At 42.7% G+C, this 21,487-nt stretch overlaps 1 protein-coding gene across 5 annotated transcripts in view; it reads left to right on the plus strand.

The window, feature by feature from the left end:
* Positions 1 to 21,487, plus strand: part of LOC106084960 (protein furry) — a 470,149-nt gene that overhangs the window by 122,641 nt on the left and 326,021 nt on the right. For all 5 annotated transcript variants that reach the window (XM_059360195.1, XM_059360193.1, XM_059360196.1 and 2 more), the window contains 3 exons: positions 13,090 to 13,216; positions 13,305 to 13,521; positions 17,285 to 17,467. In XM_059360195.1, the coding sequence (XP_059216178.1) occupies positions 13,090 to 13,216; positions 13,305 to 13,521; positions 17,285 to 17,467 (527 nt within the window). The remainder of the gene's footprint in view (positions 1 to 13,089; positions 13,217 to 13,304; positions 13,522 to 17,284; positions 17,468 to 21,487) is intronic.

Genomic DNA, 21,487 nt, shown 5'->3' on the forward strand with positions numbered 1-21,487 from the left:
ATGAATGTCCATTATGTCTCTTTGGGAGAGTTTTGAGGTTGGGGCGGCCTGATGGGTACTTAGACCATATTCATATTCTATTCCCCAATTCCTTTCATTTGGTACCTATATTGTCCCGATCGATCCACTTTTGATTATGGCTTGTGTTTTTGACAAAGGGGGAGGATCCGTCCCCCTTCCGATATCGAAAAATTATATAGCCTATATTTCCTTCCAGACCAATCTATGCAATATGCGAAAATTTAGAGAAAATCGGTTTTGCCGTTTTCAGTCTATACGGAACAAACAAATAGAGTCCCGTTTATCTGTGAGTGGCTAATGTGCCTATTTTGGGCGTTTTGTGGGGGTGGGGTGACCCCCTATACTTCGACATGCATTTTCATGCCAGATTCGTCATTTTCATGTGATAACCATATTGCCCTTATCGGGCCACTTTTAATTTTAGGTGGTGTTTTTTGGAGTAACGATGGAGGGTCCGCCCGCTCCGTTATCAATAAATTATTAAACCTATTCCTACTTCCTAACCATGTTCGTAATCCACTCCCGAATACCTTTCGTTTGAGTCCCATATTGACATGATAGTCAAATAAACCTATTTTAAGGGTTTTGGGGCTGGGGCGGCCCCCAGGTACTTGGACCTAACTTTTATGATGATTATGAATTATGAAATTCGTACTCTACTCTTGAATACCTTTCATTTGAATTCCATATTGTCCCGCTCGGTCAACTTTTATTTTTGGGTAGTACTTTTAGGGGTAAGGGGGAGGGTCCGCCTCCCTCCCGATATCAAAAAATTATATAGCCTATGTTTCCTCCAGTCCAACCTACCCAATCTATGAAAATTTCATGGTAATCGGTTGTTTTTGAGTCTATACGGCCGTTTTGAGTCTATAGGGAACAAACAAACAAACCGTAAAAGATATTTTGTTATGACTTTCAACATCTGTGCTAAGTATGCTTCAAACCGGTTAAAAACTTGATGTAGCTCCCATACAAACCGATCTCCTAATATGACCCTCTGAGCCTCTAGAGGGCGCAATTCTTATGCTATTTGGCTAAACATTATTTTAACGACTTCTCCTATGACCTTCCACATACTTGCCAAATATGGTCTGAATGGGTCCATCACCTGATATAGCTCCCAGATGAACCGATCTCCCAATTTTAATTCTTAAGCCGCTATAGGGCTTGATTCTTATCCAATTTTTGCTAACATTTTGCACAATGACATCTACTATGGTGTCCAACAGCCAATCCCAGCATGGCCCGAATCGGTCGATAACCTGAAACAGCTCCAATAGCTTTGCAATTTATATCCATTATCCTTTGTTTGCCTATAAAGAGATATCGGGCAAAAAAATGACAAATGAGATCCATGGTAGAGGGTATGTATGATTTGGCCCGGTCGAACTTTTCCCGCTTTTACTGTTGTCACTCGATTCGTTCGCCAAGTCTTGAAAACAGCTATTTTTTAGCCTTTATTAAATCAGCTGTTTTCAATAACTTGGCGAACGAATCTGGTGACAAAACGAAAATAAAATGTGTGCTCATCGGCATGCCACTTGGGCTCGACTATAAAAAGGAGGCTTCTTATCTTTTTCAGCTAAATTTTCAATCAAACCCGCTCCACTAAGCTTTCGCTTGCAAGATGTAGAAAAATGTCACTTCTGTAACGTAACCTACCCTCCAACAGCACTGATTCTGTGTACGTTCGTTGAGCCTTCCCCTCTAACAGTTTAACACAAACTTGGATATTCGCACTCTACAAAATAAATTTTTATCTATGGCAAAGATAGCCACATAAACTACCTGAATTATCTATCTTAGGGTGGGCAATTTGCAAAAAATAGTACAGCATACAACCGCAACGAAATTCATAGAATTTATTTTTCTTTATTTTACGGACCGATAGGTTGCCATAACAAAGATAAATGCTGCATGATCAATTTTTACCACTCTGCTCTCTGTCTGTTCGTGGTGGAGTCTCCATTCAGTTGATCCATTTGCAAACAGAATAGATTGCGCTTATTTAAATGTTAGTGCTGCCATCGATAAGGGAAAGGTTTAGACTTTAATACCCAAAATGTTAACAAAATAACTTAAAAGATCTCCGTTCCATGTCGCCCTGGTGCTTTCGCAGTCACATATAAACGACTGAGAATTTTACATTTCTCCCATCTGTTAGAGCTTTTTTGAACATATGTTATGAATCTATTAATTTCCTTTGTCTATTCTGCTACTCGCTTGGAGCGGCTTAGCGCCTATGACATTGATCATCATGTGTAAGTTGTCTATAACTGACTATATGGCTACCTGTCAATTCAAATTGCCATATTAAACGATTCTCAGTGGTAGAGAACTAATTTGCCGGTCTTTATATTAGGTATGGTGGCGACAGTTCTTAGTAATTAAACCATGCAATACTTTTGAACATGAAAGTGTTGCCCAGCAGCACGTTGTTTGGACTTGTCTCGGAAAAGAAGGCTCCTTGTAGATGAGCTAAAAATGGCGGCCACCTTGACTTAAGGTTTGCAACTGCTTCTATCACACTGAACATCATAACTTTGGGTACGGCGGCAGTGTCCTGTTAGGTCATTATAATTGTGTCAACTGTTTCGAGGTGAGGTGGTCCGCTAGATATTTGGACCTCGTTTTTTATGTCATATTAGTAGTCTACTTCCGAATACCTTTCATTTGAGTCCTATATTGATATATACGTCCAATATGTCTATTTGGAGCAGTTTTCGGGCTTGGACTACCCCTTGGATACTTGAACCCTTGTTTTTATACCACATTCGTTTTCTGCTCTTCCATATCTTTAATTTGATACCCATTTTGTTCCTATCGGTCAACTTTTGATTTTGGGTGGCGTTTTTGGGGTAACGGGGGTGGGTCCGCCCCCCTCCAACATCAGCAAATTACATAGGCTATACCTCCTTCCTGACCATATTCGTAATCTAGTCGCGAATAGCTTTCTTTCGAGCCCCATATTGTTATTATCGTCCAATAAACCAATTTGGGGGGTTTTGGGGTCGGGGCGGCCCCCCCATGTACTTGGACTCAATTTTAATATGGAAATCGTACTCTACTCTTATATACCTTTCATATAAGTCCCATATTGTCTCAATCGGCCCACTTTTAGTTTTGGGTGGTACTCTTGGGGTAAGTAGGAGGGTCCGCCCCCCTTGCGATATCAAAAACTTATATAGCATATTGCTCCTTCCGGACCATATTCGTAATCTACTCCCGAATACCTTTCATTCGATTCCCATTTTGTCACTATTTTGGGGGGTTTTGGGGTTGGGGCGGCCCCCCAATTACTTGGACCCAATTTTTAATATGGAATTTGTACTCTACTCTTGAATACCTTTAATTTAAGTCCTATCGGTCCACTTTTTTTATGGCTGGTACTTTTGAATACCTTTAATTTAAGTCCTATCGGTCCACTTTTTTATGGCTGGTACTTTTGTGGTATCCTTATATCTACAATAGATTCAAACTCTACTGACACCGTTCTTTCAATTCACATATTATCCCGCTCGAACTACACGTCTTATTGAAGGGTATTTAGAGGGTGGGTGGGTCACAAACTCTATACCACATATGTATACCAGATTCTTAGTCAACTTCCAAAGACCTTTTATTTGATACCCCTTTTTGCGACGTTGGGCCTTCATCCCCGTTTAAGTGGTTTTGCGGTTGGGGGGACCCGTAGACACATTGGACCAAATTCTTATAACGTTACTTTTAAATACCTTTCATTTGATACCCATATTGCCCAAAGCGGTGAAAGAGTCCTGTTGGGGGTTTTTTGAGGGTGGGGTGTCGGCGAGCGTCGGATCTTGGATCAAGCGGCTCGCCACAACGAGGGATACATGCAATCCCACAAACCCATGCGGTTGGGGCGCTGGGACAGTAACCCGCCCCCGGAAAACATAGAACTACTATGAAAAACAAAGGAATAGTAAAAACGGACCCCCCCAATGTTGACGACCCACGCAAATGAAAAAAGGACTATCATTTGCGGATCTGCACCTGGAATGTCCGCACTCTTTATAGAGAAGGTGCAGTATACGCGCTGGCGGATGTATTAGAGAAGTACAAGGCAGACATAACCGCCTTACAGGAAGTGCGATGGACTGGGAACGGCGTCACTACAACACCAAACGGTGACGAACTATACTATAGCTGCCATAACACGAGGCATGAATTTGGCTGCGGATTTGTGGTTAGTCGAAGACTGAAACACCTAGTCTCCAGCTTTACTCCGGTGGATGAGAGGCTAGCCACAATCCGCATAAAAGCCAAATTCTTCAACATCAGTCTTATTTGTGCCAATGCCCCGACGGAAGACAAAGCCGAGCAGACCAAGGATATTTTCTACGAGCGCCTAGAGAGAGAATATGACCGTTGCCCTGCCGATGATATTAAACTCGTTCTGGGAGATTTTAATGCGAAAATAGGGAAGGAAGACATCTTTGGTCCAACAGTCGGAAAGTTTAGCCTCCACGAGATAACGTCCAGTAATGGGTTGAGGCTGATAGATTTCGCCGCGGCAAAAAACATGGTAGTTAGTAGCACCAGATTTCAACATAACAAGTAAAAGCGTGCTAAGTTCGGCCGGGCCGAATCTTATATACCCTCCACCATGGATCGCATTTGTCGAGTTCTTTTCCCGGCATCTCTTCTTAGGCAAAAAAAGGATATAAGAAAAGATTTGCTCTGCTATTAGAGCGATATCAAGATATGGTCCGGTTTGGACCACAATTAAATTATATGTTGGAGACCTGTGTAAAATGTCAGCCAATTCGAATAAGAATTGCGCCCATTGTGGGCTCAAGAGCTGTGGGAGCTGTATCGGCCTATAGACCGATTCAGACCATAATAAACACGTATGTTGATGGTCATGATAGGATCCGTCGTACAAAATTTCAGGCAAATAGGATAATAATTGCGACCTCTAGAAGCTCAAGAAGTCAAGTCCCCAGATCTGTTTATATAACAGCTATATCACGTTATGAACCGATCAGGTTATGACCATATTTGGCACAGTTGTTGGATAGTATAACAAAATACTACGTGCCAAAATTCATTCAAATTGGATAAGAATTGCGCCCTCTAGAGGCTCAAGAAGTCAAGACCCAAGATCAGTTTATATGACAGCTAAATAAGGTTAAGGACCGATTTGAACTATACTTGGCACAGTTGTTGGATATCATAACAAAACACGTCGTGCAAAATTTCATTCCAATCGGATAAGAATTGCGCACTCTAGAGGCTCAAGAAGTCAAGACCCCAGATCGGTTTATATGGCAGCTATATCAGGTTATGAACCGATTTGAACCATACTTGGCACAGTTGTTGGATATCATAACAAACCACGTCGTGCAAAATTTCATTCCAATCGGATAAGAATTGCGCACTCTAGAGGCTGTAGAAGTCAAGACCCAAGATCGGTTTATATGGCAGCTATATCAAGTTATGGTCCGATTTAAACCATACTTGGCACAGTTGTTGGATATCATAACAAAACAAGTCGTGCAAAATTTCATCCCAATCGGATAAGAATTGCGCACTCTAGAGGCTCAAGAATCAAGACCCAAGATCGGTTTATATGGCAGCTATATCAAAACATGGACCGATATGGCCCATTTACAATACCAACCGACCTACACTAATAATAAGTATTTGTGCAAAATTTCAAGTGGCTAGCTTAACTCCTTCGGAAGTTAGCGTGCTTTCGACAGACAGACGGACGGACGGACGGACGGACGGACGGACGGACGGACGGACGGACGGACGGACAGACGGACGGACATGGCTAGATCGACATAAAATGTCACGACGATCAAGAATATATATACTTTATGGGGTCTCAGACGAATATTTCGAGTAGTTACAAACAGAATGACGAAATTAGTATACCCCCCATCTTATGGTGGAGGGTATAAAAATATCCACAAAGCCACATGGCTGTCACCCGATCAAAACACGAGAAACCAAATTGATCACGTTGTGATAGATGGAAGGCATTCATCCAGCGTGTTAGATGTACGATCGATCCGTGGAGCGAATATAAATACGGATCATTACCTTGTTGCAGCAAAGGTTCGCACCCGTTTGAACATGGCGAGGAAAGTACGATCTGACACTGCACTGAAGCTGGACATTGAAAAGCTGCAGACACAACAAATGGCAGCGGCATACTCCACTCGACTGACCCAACTGCTTGATAAAAGCACTCCTTGTTCCGATGATATAATGGCGCAGTGGCAAACTATTGCCCACTCCATGGAAAATGCCGCGAAATCCGTACTTGGGTACCGAAAGCCTCCTCCAAAAAATTCATGGTACGACCAAGAGTGTCGAGATGCTACTGAAGCCAAGAATGCGGCATATAGAGCAACCCTGCAATCAGTAGCAACGCGCCAGATGAAGGAGAGGTATCGGGAGAGAAGGAGAGAGGAGAAACGTCTATTCCGCAGAAAGAAAAATGAAATGGAAAGACGTGAGTGCGAGCGAATTGAGATGTGCAGGAGTCAGAATGAAGTCCGGAAATTTTACCAAAGAATTAAACACCAAACCGATGGCTTTGATGCAGGCACATCGTCCTGCAGAGACAAAGAAGGAAATCTGGTAACTGACACAGACAACATGCTGAGGATATGGAAAGAACATTTTACCCAACTGCTTGTATCCGATGTTGGCGGCGAAGAGGATACCACAGAACCAATCCCTGATGATGGTATAGAATGTTTACCTCCTAATCAGAATGAGGTCCAAGTAGCAGTAACCCGACTAAAGAACAACAAGGCAGCAGGAGCCGACGGGTTACCCGCTGAACTATTTAAGACCGGAGGCGACACGCTGATAAGGCGTATGCATCAGCTTATCTGTTCAATCTGGCTAGAAGAACGGATACCCGATGATTGGAACCTCAGCATACTATGTCCCGTACACAAGAAAGGAGACAAGACGGAATGTGCCAACTACAGAGGAATAAGTCTCCTCCCCATCGCATACAAGATACTTTCGATCGTAAAACCTAAAGTCAATGAGATAATTGGGCCCTATCAATGCGGCTTTAGACCAGGTAAATCCACCCTAGACCAGATATTCACACTGCGCCAAATCCTGGAAAAGACCCGAGAAGGACAAATCAACACCTACCACCTCTTTGTTGACTACAAAGCCGCCTTCGATACTCCTTTACTTTAAAAGGTATTTCAAGCCATGTCTGAGTTTGGTATCCCTGCAAAATTAATAAGACTCTGCAGGATGACACTTGCTGATACGCGTTCCTCAGTAAGAATAGGAAAGAATCTCTCCGAACCATTTAATACCAAACGAGGTTTCAGACAAGGAGACAGCCTATCTTGTGATCTCTTTAATATCCTGCTGGAGAAGATTATACGAGATGCAGAAGTGAATAGATATGGCACACTAATCACAAGAGAGCACATGCTACTTGCCTATGCCGACGATATCGATATCAAAGGTCGGTCACTGGAAGTAGTAACTGCAGCCTTTGAAAAAATCGAAAGAGAGTCAGTGAAAATGGGTCTGGCAGTAAATGGAGATAAGACGAAATGGATGGTCTCCACTCCCAAAAAGCCTTGTACAACCGAGCAGATAAAGAACATGGAGAAAGTTGGGAATCACAACTTTGAGATAGTCAGTAACTTTATCTACCTCGGCACCGCCGTAACCGAAACGAATGACACCAGTTTTGAGATAAAGCGAAGAATAATACTGGCAAACAGATGCTACTTTGGACTAAGTAAGCAGTTTAGAAACAAGGCCACCTCTCGACAAACGAAGACTACACTTTACAAGACACTGATACTACCCGTGCTGTTATATGGTTCTGAAGCATGGGTACTTGTGAAAGCAGATGAGGCAGTGCTTGGAGTATTTGAGAGAAAGATTCCTCGTAAAATATATGGACCAGTTTGCGTTAACGGAGAATATAGGCGACGTATGAACCACGAGCTGTATGAGCTGTATGACGATGATAGCATAGTTACACGCATCAAAATACAACGGCTGCGTTGGCTAGGTCATGTTGTCAGAATGGATGAAGAAGCTCCAGCAAAGAAGTCTTTTGAAGGCAAACACGGTGGGTGGTACACGCAAACCGGGAAGACCAAAAGCCCGATGGAAAGATCAAGTTGTGGGAGACACCTCGAAACTTGGTGTCAGAGTTTTTAGAATGAGCGCAGAAGATCGAGGCGATTGGAACGCTATTCTACGTTCGGCTAGTGGAACAAATATTCTGCCATAGCCAATTAAAGTAAAGTAAGTAAGGGGTATCCCCCAAAACACTTTGGGCGAAATTTGTGTACCAAGTTCTTGCTATACGGTATATATTGTCCCAATCAGTAAACATGTCCGTTCGGGTGGGGTTTGGGGGTGGGGATGCCCCTCATACACCAAGAAATAAATTTTTATGTTAGATTTTTACTTTACTTTCAAGAACTTTTCATTTGATACCCATGTTGCCTAAAGCGGTAAAAGTGTCCTGTTGGGTGGTGTTTCTGGGTGTGATGAACCCCCCCGACGCTTAGAGTGCCATTTTTATGCCAAGTTCGCACTCTTCTCTTAAATAGCTTTCTTTTTATATCCATATTGTTCCAAAAGTTTTATTTGTTTGTTTGTCTGTTTCGTATAGACTCAAAAACGGCTAAACTGATTTTCATGAAATTTTCACGGATGGCAGAGTTTGAGCCTTCGTTGACAAAAGGAACTACCTTTTTATATCCGAAGGGGGAGGACCCTAACCCTTACCGCAATTTTCAAAAACGCCAGATCTCGGAGATGGGTACACCGATTTAAGCGAAATTTAGTTTGAAACCTTAGTACCCCAAAAACACGAAATTAATTTTTGGGTGCAAATAACATGGAGGGACGCCCCAGCCCAAATTTCCACCCGAACGGACATGTCCGTATTTAGTTAGTAAATTGTGTATAAAAGTTTTTAACAGTGATCGGATGTTGCCAGTAATAGAGTGTTGTTAAGTTGGCGCTTTGTGTCTCCACTAGTTAAATTCACTCACATGCTGACCAGTCGTCTGTCGGCTAATGGAGACTAGCGCAACTACACCACCAGCATATAACATGCTAATGACTGATACCACCACCATTCTAAGCCTGCTCTAGATCTGTCGCTTCACTGGAACAGTATAGCTGTTATTCTTGAGTGGTTTAATTTTTTCCCAAAAATAACTACCTATTACGAGTTACATAACATTCTTGTGGAGCGTATAAAAACAAGTAAAAGCGTGCTAAGTTCGGCCGAGCCGAATCTTGGGAACCCACCACCATGGACTCTGCTAAAATATGGGAACTATATCTGTGCAAAATTTCAAACGGCTAGCTTTACGCGTTCGATCGCTATCATGTTTTCGTAAGACGGACGAACATGGATAGGTCGACTCAGAACGTCGAGACGATGCTCCGAAGCAGAAGACTTGTCATTACCTTATCAATTGTGTTATGATATGTTATCCCTATCCAGTTTTCCCTTCTTCCATTCTGAGGGAATAACATTTGTATCGCAGGCCTTTCTGATAATTGGGATAATTATTTCGGCAATGGGGTGTGCTCCATACGGGACGGTCTGGTTTGCTGTTTTTTAGTGAGACCAAAACGGCCTCAATTTCTTCGCAGGTTGGTGGACCTGTAGATTTATCCTTGCGTGGGTTTCGGCGCACTGAGGATGCAGAGCTTGCGTCTTCCGTTGCTGGTCCGTCGAAGCTGAAAAATCCTCGCCAACGCTCTGATTGCTTTTTTCGGGTGCTATTAATTTCGAACCGTCCTCATTTTTATACCCTCCACCATAAGATGGGGGGTATACTAATTTCGTCATTCTGTTTGTAACTACTCGAAATATTCGTCTGAGACCCCATAAAGTATATATATTCTTGATCGTCGTGACATTTTATGTCGATCTAGCCATGTCCGTCCGTCTGTCCGTCCGTCCGTCCGTCCGTCCGTCCGTCCGTCTGTCTGTCGAAAGCACGCTAACTTCCGGAGGAGTAAAGCTAGCCGCTTGAAATTTTGCACAAATACTTCTTATTAGTGTAGGTCGGTTGGTATTGTAAATGGGCCATATTGGTCCATGTTTTGATATAGCTGCCATATAAACCGATCTTGGGTCTTGACTTCTTGAGCCTCTAGAGTGCGCAATTCTTATCCGATTGGGATGAAATTTTGCACGACGTGTTTTGTTATAATATCCAACAACTGTGCTAAGTATGTTTAAAATCGGTTCATAACCTGATATAGCTGCCATATAAACCGATCTTGGGTCTTGACTTCTTGAGCCTCTAGCGTGCGCAATTCTTATCCGATCAGAATGAAATTTTGCATGACGTGTTTTGCTATGATATCCAACAACTGTGCCAAGTATGGTTGAAATCGGCCCATAACCTGATATAGCTGCCATATAAACCGATCTTGGGTCTTGACTTCTTGAGCCTCTAGAGTGCGCAATTCTTATCCGATTGAAATGAAATTTTGCACGACGTGTTTTGTTATTATACCCAACAACTGTGCCAAATATGGTTCAAATCGGTCCATAACCTGATATAGCTGCCATATAAACCGATCTTGGGTCTTAACTTCTTGAGCCTCTAGAGGGCACAATTCTTATCCGTTATGATATCCAACAACTGTGCCAAGTATGGTTGAAATCGGTCCATAACCTGATATAGCTGTCATATAAACAGATCTGGTTATTTGACTTCTTGAGCTTTTAGAGGGCGGAATTCCTATCCGATTTGGCTGAAATGTTGCATGACGTATTTTATTTTTGCTTTCAACAACTGTGTCAAATAAGGTTCAAATCGGTTCATAACCTGATATAGCTGCCATATAAACCGATCTGGGATCTTGACTTCTTAACCCCTAGAGGTCGCAATTATTATCCGATATGCCTGAAATTTTGTACGACGGATCCTCTCATGACCATCAACAAACGTGTTTATTATGGTCTGAATCGGTCTATAGCCCGATACAGATCCCATATAAATCGTTCTCTCTATTTTACTTCGTGAGCCCCAATGGGCGCAATCCTTATACGAATTGGCTGAAATTTTACACAGGTCTCCAACATATAATTTAATTGTGGTCCGACCCGGACCATATCTTGATATCGTTTTAATAGCAGAGCAACTCTTTTCTTATATCTTTTTGCCTAAGAAGAGATGCCGGGAAAAGAACTCGACAAATGCGATCCATGGTGGAGGGTATATAAGATTCGGCCCGGCCGAACTTAGCACGCTTTTACTTGTTTTATATTGACGTTGGCCGTATGTTGTTGCCACTCATTTGATTTATTGACTCTTAAACGCCACGCACATTTCCAATATAAGCTGAATTTTCGGCTTGCTCATATGCATATTCGCTTATCTCTGCGAACTAGACTTTTGACCAGCGTGGCGGGGGCATGATATTTAGTCCTGTCTGCGGTTTTTGTAACAGACGTTTCCGGTGTTTTATTTGCTCCACAGGTTCGTTGCTTTTCTATGGTCTTTGGAATCGTCTAGCAACGCCCATGATAGAGGTGGTCGTCTCCGTACATGCTGCTGTGAAGTCGACCTATGTCTGGGTGATATTTTATAGCTCTTCGGTTAATACTGTCTTGTATTCAAGAGCGGTGTTCACTATTGATGTCGGATTCACGTTTTTCAGCGAACCCAGCAAAGATTTTTCTAATAAGTACGTGGTCGATGTGATTTCGACTGATAAAGCCGGCTTCATGCACAAAAGCCAACCAATCTGACGTCACTGACTCGAGATGGGAATAGAATTGATCCTTTGTTTCGTCGTCATCGGGTTCGGTTGGCGCATAGATTGTACAATACATAATTTGCGGAATTTTTAATTTAATCTTACCTCGCTATTGCTTTCGGCGACAATAAAAGGCCGACCCCATTTATTATTGGATTTCATTGCCTGAAATAATTAAAGCGGTAGCCACCTTGAAGATCCATAGTTGTGGATTTCAGCCATCGTACTTCATTTAAACCGAGGATGTAGAGTTTGTAGTTTGACATCTCGTTCTAGATTTGGTAAAGCCTCGATGATTCTGAGAAAGTTGTGACACTAAATGTTAAATCAATAAATAAATCATGTTTTGAATTCATGTTTCATGGCTTTTTGTCGATGTTTCCTCGAGAACTTCTGAGTGTACAGTTCAGTCAGTCCATTGACAATCCCGCCCCAATTATTCGCAGTTATGGAGCTCTGTTCTTCTCCTTAGTCGACAAAAATAATCACTACGGTGTGATTATTGAGATTAGCAAAGGTTCTTGGGCTCATATTTCCATTGTTCGCCTTAATTCATTTGAGGATGGAATGCCCGCCAAGTGACCGCAGCCTTTTGGCTGACTGCGGTGCCGTTCCCGCAGTGCAGCGAGTCGCCGAGCGCAATTAAGGAAGCCTCTCTACTTATCGTTGAGAGTTTAAGGAACATGCACGTCAAGTCTCAATAAACCTGAAAGCTAATCGCCTTTTTATTAGTCCAACTTCTTAAAGAACGTATTGATTTGTCGAAGAAGGTCGATGGCCTGGCTTATTATAGGCATGCGAAAAAACTGGAAATTTTCTCTGAAAAATAAAATTTGTTTATAAAATTAAAATAGCTTACAGTTCTTAAAATGTCCATCAAATGTTCTATTGGAATATGAATTAAATGCAAACTTGTCTGCCTGAGGAATTTTCCACTAAAAATGAGCTTTCCAATAATTTGAAATGATACACAAAAGGGGCCAACACTTTGCCAATGTATGTATCAGTTAAATTAAATCCTATGAAGTTTTGCTTGGCTAGCTGTCATTCCTCCGGTTGGACACATGCCACATTATTTGATATGCATGTTTTTTGTTGTTTTTTTTTTCATGCTATCTATGCCTATTCCTGGAAAAATGTAAATTACTTGCTTTAAAGGGGAGACAAAGTGACTACGAACAATATTTATGTATTCCCTTTACCCTTATCGATTGAAATTAATGAAGTTCCTCCCCCCTACCCCCCACGCACTTCCCTACTATAAAAACTAATTGCTCTCATTTACATAATCTAAAGGTTTTGGAAAAATGCCTACCGCATCTACCTCAGACTGAAAAGACTGCCATTCTAAATGCCACACAAATTGATTTACAATGGATAGTGGAGCGTTCGAGTGGAGTATGGCTTGGTGGTCTTAATGATGGTGAGCTTTTTTTTTCTATAATAATAATATGACTGAATTTGGGGCGCCCTTTTAATTGAAATTTGTTATCTTTTTCTCTATTATGCAGATAATTCCAAATCATCAACGTCCACGCTGAATTTGTCACAATCGAGTGCTGGAGCCATTGGCGGTACACCACAAGCGCAATTTGATCCATGGTCAGTGTGTTTATTTGGCTTCCTGGAGAGAGACCGCATATTGCAAAAATGCCCCTCCGTGGTGGCGCAAGCCTGGCCCATATGCTATGCCCGTGTAACAACATTGTATAGCGTCATTGATCCTACGTAAGTGATGTCATGTCAAGCCCATATCCAATGAAATGAAATTTTTGATTTTTAAAACCACCACCCTAGTATAGGGCGATTACTGATTTAGTTATTCCATTTGAAACGCAATGGAATAATCCATTACTAACTACCCTATGTACACTGATGTCAACAATTTAGCAGCAAAAAGTGTATCGTTGTTTAGCATTGGGATTATAGTAGAAAAAAGTCAAAAATTCAAGAAACTCATTACACCTGTGTACGAGTTGGCCCATGACAGTCGTCAATGTCCAATGTTTTTGCTTTGAACGACCATCCAACCAATTTAAGATTTCAGTTCTTAAATTGTTCCATCGAACCCGAAAAATATGGAAAATCATAGTTGATTTTGATCATTTTGGAATGGTCAATCTGTTCAACAACGGGCGGATTCTCCTCTTTTTCCCCATTTTCAATAACGCCAAAATGTTGGTTGAAAAATTTTGTATGCCACCTTATGGTACCTCAAAAACAAGAAATTTGTATAAAATTTTGGGTTCGATTTACCTGGGGGAGGGGGGGACGCTCCATCCCAAAACCCACCCGAACGGACATGTTTACCGATTTGGACAATATGGGTATCAAATGAAAGGTACTTAAGAGTAGAGTACGAACTTGGCATACAAATGTCACCCTAAGGGTCGGGCGGTCTCCTAGCCCCAAAAACACCACCAACAGGACACTTCTACAGCTTTGGGCAATATGGGTATCAACTGAAAGGTATTTAAAAGAAGAGTACAAATCTTACATAAACATTTATTCTTTGGTATCTGAGGGGTCTATCTATCCACCCCCAGTAGGACATATTTACCGTCTGGGTCAATATGGGACTCAAATCAAAGGTGTTTGTGAGCTTTATACGAATATGGTGTTATATTTTTGTGAGTAGAGTATGAAGATGGTATTACAAGTTAGGTTCAAGTACCCAGGAAGTCGACTTAACCCCAAAACTCTTCCAAGGTGGAGGCCGCTACAGGCCCAAAACCACCCCAAAAGTAGCATCTAAAATCAAAAGTGGACCGATCGGGACAAAATGAGACCCAAATGAAACTTATTAGTGGGTAGAGTATGAACGTGGTATTAAAAGTTGGGTTCAAGTACCCGGGAAGTCGCCCTAGCCCCAAAACTCCTCCAAGCAGTAATTTTTAACGTTTATATTAATATGGGGCTCCCATAAAAAAGTATTCGGGAGTACTCCCCTCCAAAAACTCCCCAAACGGGCATATTAGCCAATCATGACTGTATGGGACTCGGTTTGTTTGTTTACTCTGTATATACTCAAAAACGGCAGAACCCAAGAAGTTAAATCGGCCAGTTGAACAGTATGTAAGGGTACACTAATTAATTTTACCATGAATGATATAAACTAGGATAGTGGTATCCATGATATCGTTGGTAAAAGCACCACCGGGGGCCAATCTCATGGCAGCCGCTAGTACGTACCGGATTGATCCGATGGAGTCCTTCATTGGCAAGGGCCGACGCCTCAATGTACGTGTTCGTTCTTTTTGCGTCATGGGAGATAGAGTTGTGCGATTTTCTAATCCCTCACGCTCACGAGAAAAAATATTTTACTCACGGACGCTCACGAGACGCTCAGCACGGCGAACACCACATCGCTGTTACGAGAAGTTTAGCTGCGAGCACAATACGGAGTAGCTGCAACGGAAGACGCGGACAATCAGCGGTATCGAGCGGATAATCTCAGTGAGAGGCCGTGCAGCACCGGCTCTTGCATTAATACTGAGTGCCTATGATGCTCGATATAATAAGGCGGGTTATTGGCACTTTTAAATAACCAATGGCCATCATGTTCTCTCGGCGATCGGTCGTATAGACCGCAACGAGCTTGTTGAGGATCGCCACCTCCTCATACAAATGTGGCTACAACAACAATTTTACTCACGCACGACTCACGAAACACTCAGGACACAAGAGAAAACCACGACTCATGAAAAACCCACGAGTGAGTTCACACGACAACTCAGGACTCATATTGCAAATTGCAAATTTTGCCAATGAACATTCCACTAAGGAACAGGGGGCAAACTTCTCACATATCAATAAGTGCAGTCCGATACAAGTTTAAACTCAATGATAAGGGGCCTCCTTTTTATAGGCGAGACCGAACGGCGTGCCGCAGTGCTACATTAGGACAGAAGTTTTTACATAGCATAGTACCTCACAAATGTTGCCAGCATCAAGAGGGGAAACCCACCGCTGAAAAATATGTGTTTCGGATGGTTTCGTCAAGATTCGAACCCGGGCGTTCAGCGTCATTGGCAGACATGCTAATCTCTGCGCTAAGGTGGCCACCACTCACGACTCATATGTATACTTCTAAAGGGAGAGTCATATCCCGGAGAGCCTTCTAGTCTGTGCCGGAAGTGAAGAAAACCCCGGATTCTGGTTCCGGTTTGCCAGAACCGCCTCCATCATCGGTCGGTGTCAGTGAGGTGTTACCAGTGCATGCAGTAGATGCATTTCCGATAGTGCTCTGGCCTTACGTCACTATGGGAGTTGTTTGCAAGGTGTTGTGCGTTTATTGCAAGGTGTTGGGCGAACATAGACAGCAGTGGGAGAACCGCCGTCGATGCCTTGGCGTCCTCGTCGTCGGACTATGTGACCACTCCGACCTCTCCCAAGCGACAATGTACACAACAGCAACAACCCAGGTACAATATTGCCGGGCCAGTGCAAGAATGATACACTTCCATACATTTGAATTGCAATGTTCTCCGAGGCAAGATCGACGGTACAGTAGATTTTGTGTGGTATATGAGGGTAACACCTCGAAAAATTGATCTGCGATCCCATAAAGCATATATATTCTGGATCGTCTTCACATTTGAAGTCGATCTAGCCATGTCCGTCCGTCTGTCTCTCGAAATCACCATTGCGGTAGAACGCGTAACGCTAGCCGCTTAAAATTTTCCACAGATACTTCTAGGTCGTTGGGAATTGCAAATGGGTCCTATCGGTTAAGACTTGAATATAGTTCCCATATAAACCGATCTCCCGATTTGACTTTTTGAGCCCTTACAAGCCACAATTTTGTCCGATTTGGCTGAAATTTTGCATGTGGTGTTCCCTTATGACTTTCAACAACTGTGGCAAGTATAGTCCAAATCGGTCTACAACATGATGTAGCTCCCATATGAATCGATCTCCCGATTTGACTTCTTGAGCTCCTGGATGCCGCAATTGTTGTCCGATTTTGCACGTGGTGTTCCGTTATGACTTCCAACAACTGTGGCAAGTATGCTTTAAATCGGTCTATAACCTAATATGGCTCCCATATGAATCGATCTCCCGATTTGACTTCTTGAGTCCTTACACGCCGCAATTTTTGTCTGAATTGGCTGAAATTTTGCATATAGGGTTCTATTATGATTTCCAACAACTGTGGCAAGAATGACTCAAATCGGTTTATAATCTGATATAGCTCCCAAATAAACCGATCTTCCGATTTGACTATTCAAGCCCTTACAAGCCGCGATTTTCATCCGATTTGTCCGAAATTTTGCATGCGGTGTTCTGCCATGACTCAACATCTGTGGCAAGTATGGTTCAAATCGGTCTACAACCAGATTAGCTCCCGTATTTTAGCAGAATCCATGGTGGTGGGTTCCCAAGATTCGTCCCGTACTTAGCGCGCTTTTACTTGTTACTTGTTTGCTTCTAACTTTTTATACTTTTAATGAGTGTGTGTTTTTTTTTTTTTGCTTTATTTTCCTTCTAGCCCTGTAAGTGACAATCGCGCCTCCTTGTTGCGTTCATCGGCACCCACCAAACGTGTACCCACCGAAAGTCAAAAGGATCTCTATTTGCGTATTTGGCGCAATCAAGTTGCCATGGCCATGCGTTTGGTGCCTCAAATATTGAGTGTGGCCATACGCTGTGCCTCGCCCGATCTAAGTTTAAGGTAAGTTTGGTTTCGATTTCGTTTCAAGGTCCCATTCGCATTTTATGTTTCTTTGTTTGATTTTATTGAAGGTTTCTTTTTGATTTTACTTTATTAAATTTTATTTTTTGATTTTTTTTTTTAATCGATCATACCTACTACGTACATACATACCTAGTTATTGTACATATATTGGTTATTTTGGGTTTCATCGTTTAAGACCCTTCCTCTAACCCACCAATCCACTCCGACTGAGCCCACCTCAAATTACATCACCATCAGTCGTTATACATGTAGTGCTGTATGTGTATACTCGTATGTATTCATTAAAAAATAACAACTCATAAATGTATCCTTATTAAGTTCTTCGCCATGGTTGCGTATGTAAATAAGATTGACATAATCCTGTCATTACTTCCATTATAACTTTACACACATACACAGAAAGAAATTGGATATTTTTATGTGCTCACGAGTTAATTATTTTTATGTTGTGAGGCGTAAATATAGAAAAAAATTACAGAGATTTTGTTTTTTTAACAATTGGGGTTTTAACATTTTTTTTTTAAGAATTGTATACCAGTTTTTGTTGTTTCATCTATCACATCACATGTATACGACGTTTGTGCACTTAATTTGTTTACTCGCATAGATTACAATAGACAATTTGGTGTTTTGATCCTTCCTAGAGGCCACCGCATGGTGCATAAGTTAGATTCTAGGCAAACGGACGATGAATTCCTAGTTTAAAATGTTGTCATCACTAATGCTAGCGACATTTACCAGACATCTTATTCTCGTTTTAGTTGTGTGTTTTGTATTTCAATCCGCTCTAACAGGTATAGCGGTGCGAAACTTTGAAAGATTTTCACCCATTACAAAATTCATACCAAATTTCATTTCAACTTCTCTTTGAAAAATAATTTGCTGAAATTTTTTTCTGTGTATCACTCATCCCAGCAGGTGCTATAAAGTCTTATGGGTTCCCTTTCATACATGCATATATCCATTACCCTTTGTTTGGGATTGTCAAGCCGTGATAATTCTTTCATTTGTTTGTAAGACGGCAGCTCATTTATCCCATAATCATGCGTGACTTTACGACTTTTCATAATTCATCTCTGGATTCATTCATTTATTTTAGTAGAAACTCACCCCACCCCAATCCCCAATGTATTGATTTTTATGAGCGAATACATCAATTGTGTCACTGAAGTAGAATTAATTTATGCTGTTCTTTGTATAAGCACAAGGTGGATAGGCCATCTTCCAATATAAGAAATAATTAAAAATTTCATGGCTATTTCCTTATAGGCTTAAAAATATATTATTACAATGATTCTGTATCCACTGTGAGACCACTTGTCATCCATAAACAAAAATGCCTTTACAAATTTGTATTCTGTGGCTTAAATCGAAAAATGTTTCAAGTTTTTTTACACAAACTTGTCTCACAATGTAAAGGCAATCTCATGGCAGCCTCAGTGTTCGTGTTTGTCCTTTTTTCGTCATGGGGAGACACATACCGGAGTGCCTTCTCCGCACGCTTCTGGTTCTTGTCTGAACTGAAAAGAACCCCGGATCCTGGTTCTGTTCGGCTTATCAGAACCGCCTACATCATCGGTGGGTGTCGGTGTGGTGTAATCGGTGCATTTGCGATCTTGCTCTGGCCTTACATCACTACGGGAGTATAATCATGCTGAATATGTTGCAAGGTGCCGTGCGAAGATAGACAGCAGTGGGTCAGAAGCGTCGTCGGACTATGTAACCCCCCGACCTCTCCCGTGCGGCAATATACGCAACAACAGCATCTCAGCCCCAATATTGTCAGGCCAGTGCCAGAAGTGCAACATTTTTGCTAGTAACCACTACATGGAGTGCATGGGGATAGCAGTCAGGTCCGGTACTGCCGAGATAGAGCTATACAACGTGTACATAACACCGGCTGGTAGTTGTGTTCCAATTAATGGCCAGGCATTCAAGCCCGTCATATGTGGGCTACTATCTGGCCATAATCGTCTGGTTCTAAGAGACTTTGATGCCCATCACGTTTCATGGTATTCTCCCCTAGGTAACGACCAGCGGTGCAGAGCAGATCGAAGGCTCCACGTTTTAACGGTGAATAAGGATGCCCCCATTAGGATTACGAGGAGGTGCAGCAGCTCGCCAGGCATTTCCCTTGCATCCCCTGATCTCCTGAGTGACGTAGCCTGGTTTAATTCTTTGGGATCACACCACCGGACGTTTATCAATCAGAAGAAGGCCGATTGAGCTGGCTTCAGAGAGTACACCATTCGCTGCTTCAGTGAACTGACATCCCTCTCGAATGTGCTAGTTGCCGAGAGGAAATTCCGCTTGTTTAATACCAGCCGATCGAATACCCCAAGTGCGGCCCAATTTCCCGACGCAGGCAGTGGTACCCGCAGACGAGCGTTATGCGATTCATTGCACAGACCCTACTAACCCCAGAATCAGCGAGCTGAATCTGGAAATAAACAGGGTAGTCAACGAACATAAGCTGAATTTATGGTTGGAACACTTGGAGCAATGTAACTTGGGTACTGGTTTAGGCAAGCTATGATCTACCGTTAATTCACTCTCAAACCCCGCTAGACGGGACGACAGGACCTCAGTCAGTTTGGGCGACGTAACTGTGAGTGACCCGGAGAGATGCGCCAGGTTGTTCAGCCGCCAATTTATTGTGCATCCCGAGAGTGACAGGGCTTGTAGGATCGCCGTTCGTCCTATCCGTGGTCTGCGAGCCGATAGACAGCCATAACAATTTACCGTGGGCGAAGTTACGAATGTCAACCTTGGCGCCAAATCATCCAAGGCGTTGGGCCCCGACGGAATCTCTGCATTGATGCTACTTTCCTCAACCTATCTTTGAACACTCTTATAATATCCGATGTCTGAAAGATGGACAGAGTGATCCCGCTACTGAAGCCTGGAAAGGACCCGAGTTTGGGGGAGTCGTACAGACCGATCTACCTTCTCTCACCAGTAGCCAAGATGCTTTGATAGACTAATCCTCTTGAGCCTTGTTGGAGAATTTCCATTCGCCGAACATTAGCATGGATTTCGAAGAGTACACAGCACAACAACTGTCTTGCATGCCATCATCGCACACATTTACCATGGCTCCAATCAACCAAGGCCATGCGATAGGACGGTCTTCGTGGCACTGCACAAATTGGAAGCATTCAACACCAAACTATTTGAGGACATCGCCAATACGTCTCCTCCAGCCAAGCCTTAAACGCTGTGTCGCGAATTATCGGTGTGGTCGCCAGTCATTTGTTGAATTTAGGCACATGAAATCCAAGCACCGTTAAACAAGGATTTCCCCAAGGCGGGGTAATATCTCGGGCACTGTTTAACCTCTACCCATCTTTCATTCCACCACCCCGGAGGCCATCGTGGCGCTGAGGTTAGCATGTTCACCTGTTTCCGGCTTGAACATCAACAAAATTTTCAGCTGTGGTTATTCCCTTTCTACATTTGTAAGGTAAACTGCCATGTTAAAACTTCTCTACCAAGTGGTGTTGCTATGCGGCATGACAGAGAGATATGAAAGGAGTATCCCGTGATCCTTAATGGAATGTTCATGGAAATTTTAGTAGTTGTAGTATCCTCCAATCCACCCCCCCAGACCGCAGAGATATGGTATCATATGCGGACGATTGTACGGTCATGACATCAGGCCCCCCACGCATTGTTGACATCTGCGATAGATTAAACGTCTGCCTCAACGAACTTGCCTCAGGCCACTTGCCACAGGCTCGAACATTGAGGTCCGATCTGTGTGGTGATCATTGCTGTCGCCAGAAGCATAGCTGCGAGCTACCGGGCGCGTCCGTTGCGGATAGTGAAATGCTTCATACTGAGTAGCTGCAACGGCAGTCACGCCAATCAGCTCTTTCACAAATACTGAGTGCCTACGATGCTCGATATGACAAGGCGGGTTATGGGCGCCTTTAAATAACCAATGGCCACCCTGTTCTCAAGGCGATCGGTCCTTTGTACCGATTTGCTCACCTT

Source organism: Stomoxys calcitrans, chromosome 1 (assembly GCF_963082655.1).
Source record: "Stomoxys calcitrans chromosome 1, idStoCalc2.1, whole genome shotgun sequence".
In the NCBI taxonomy this organism is placed as follows: Eukaryota; Metazoa; Arthropoda; class Insecta; order Diptera; family Muscidae; genus Stomoxys; species Stomoxys calcitrans.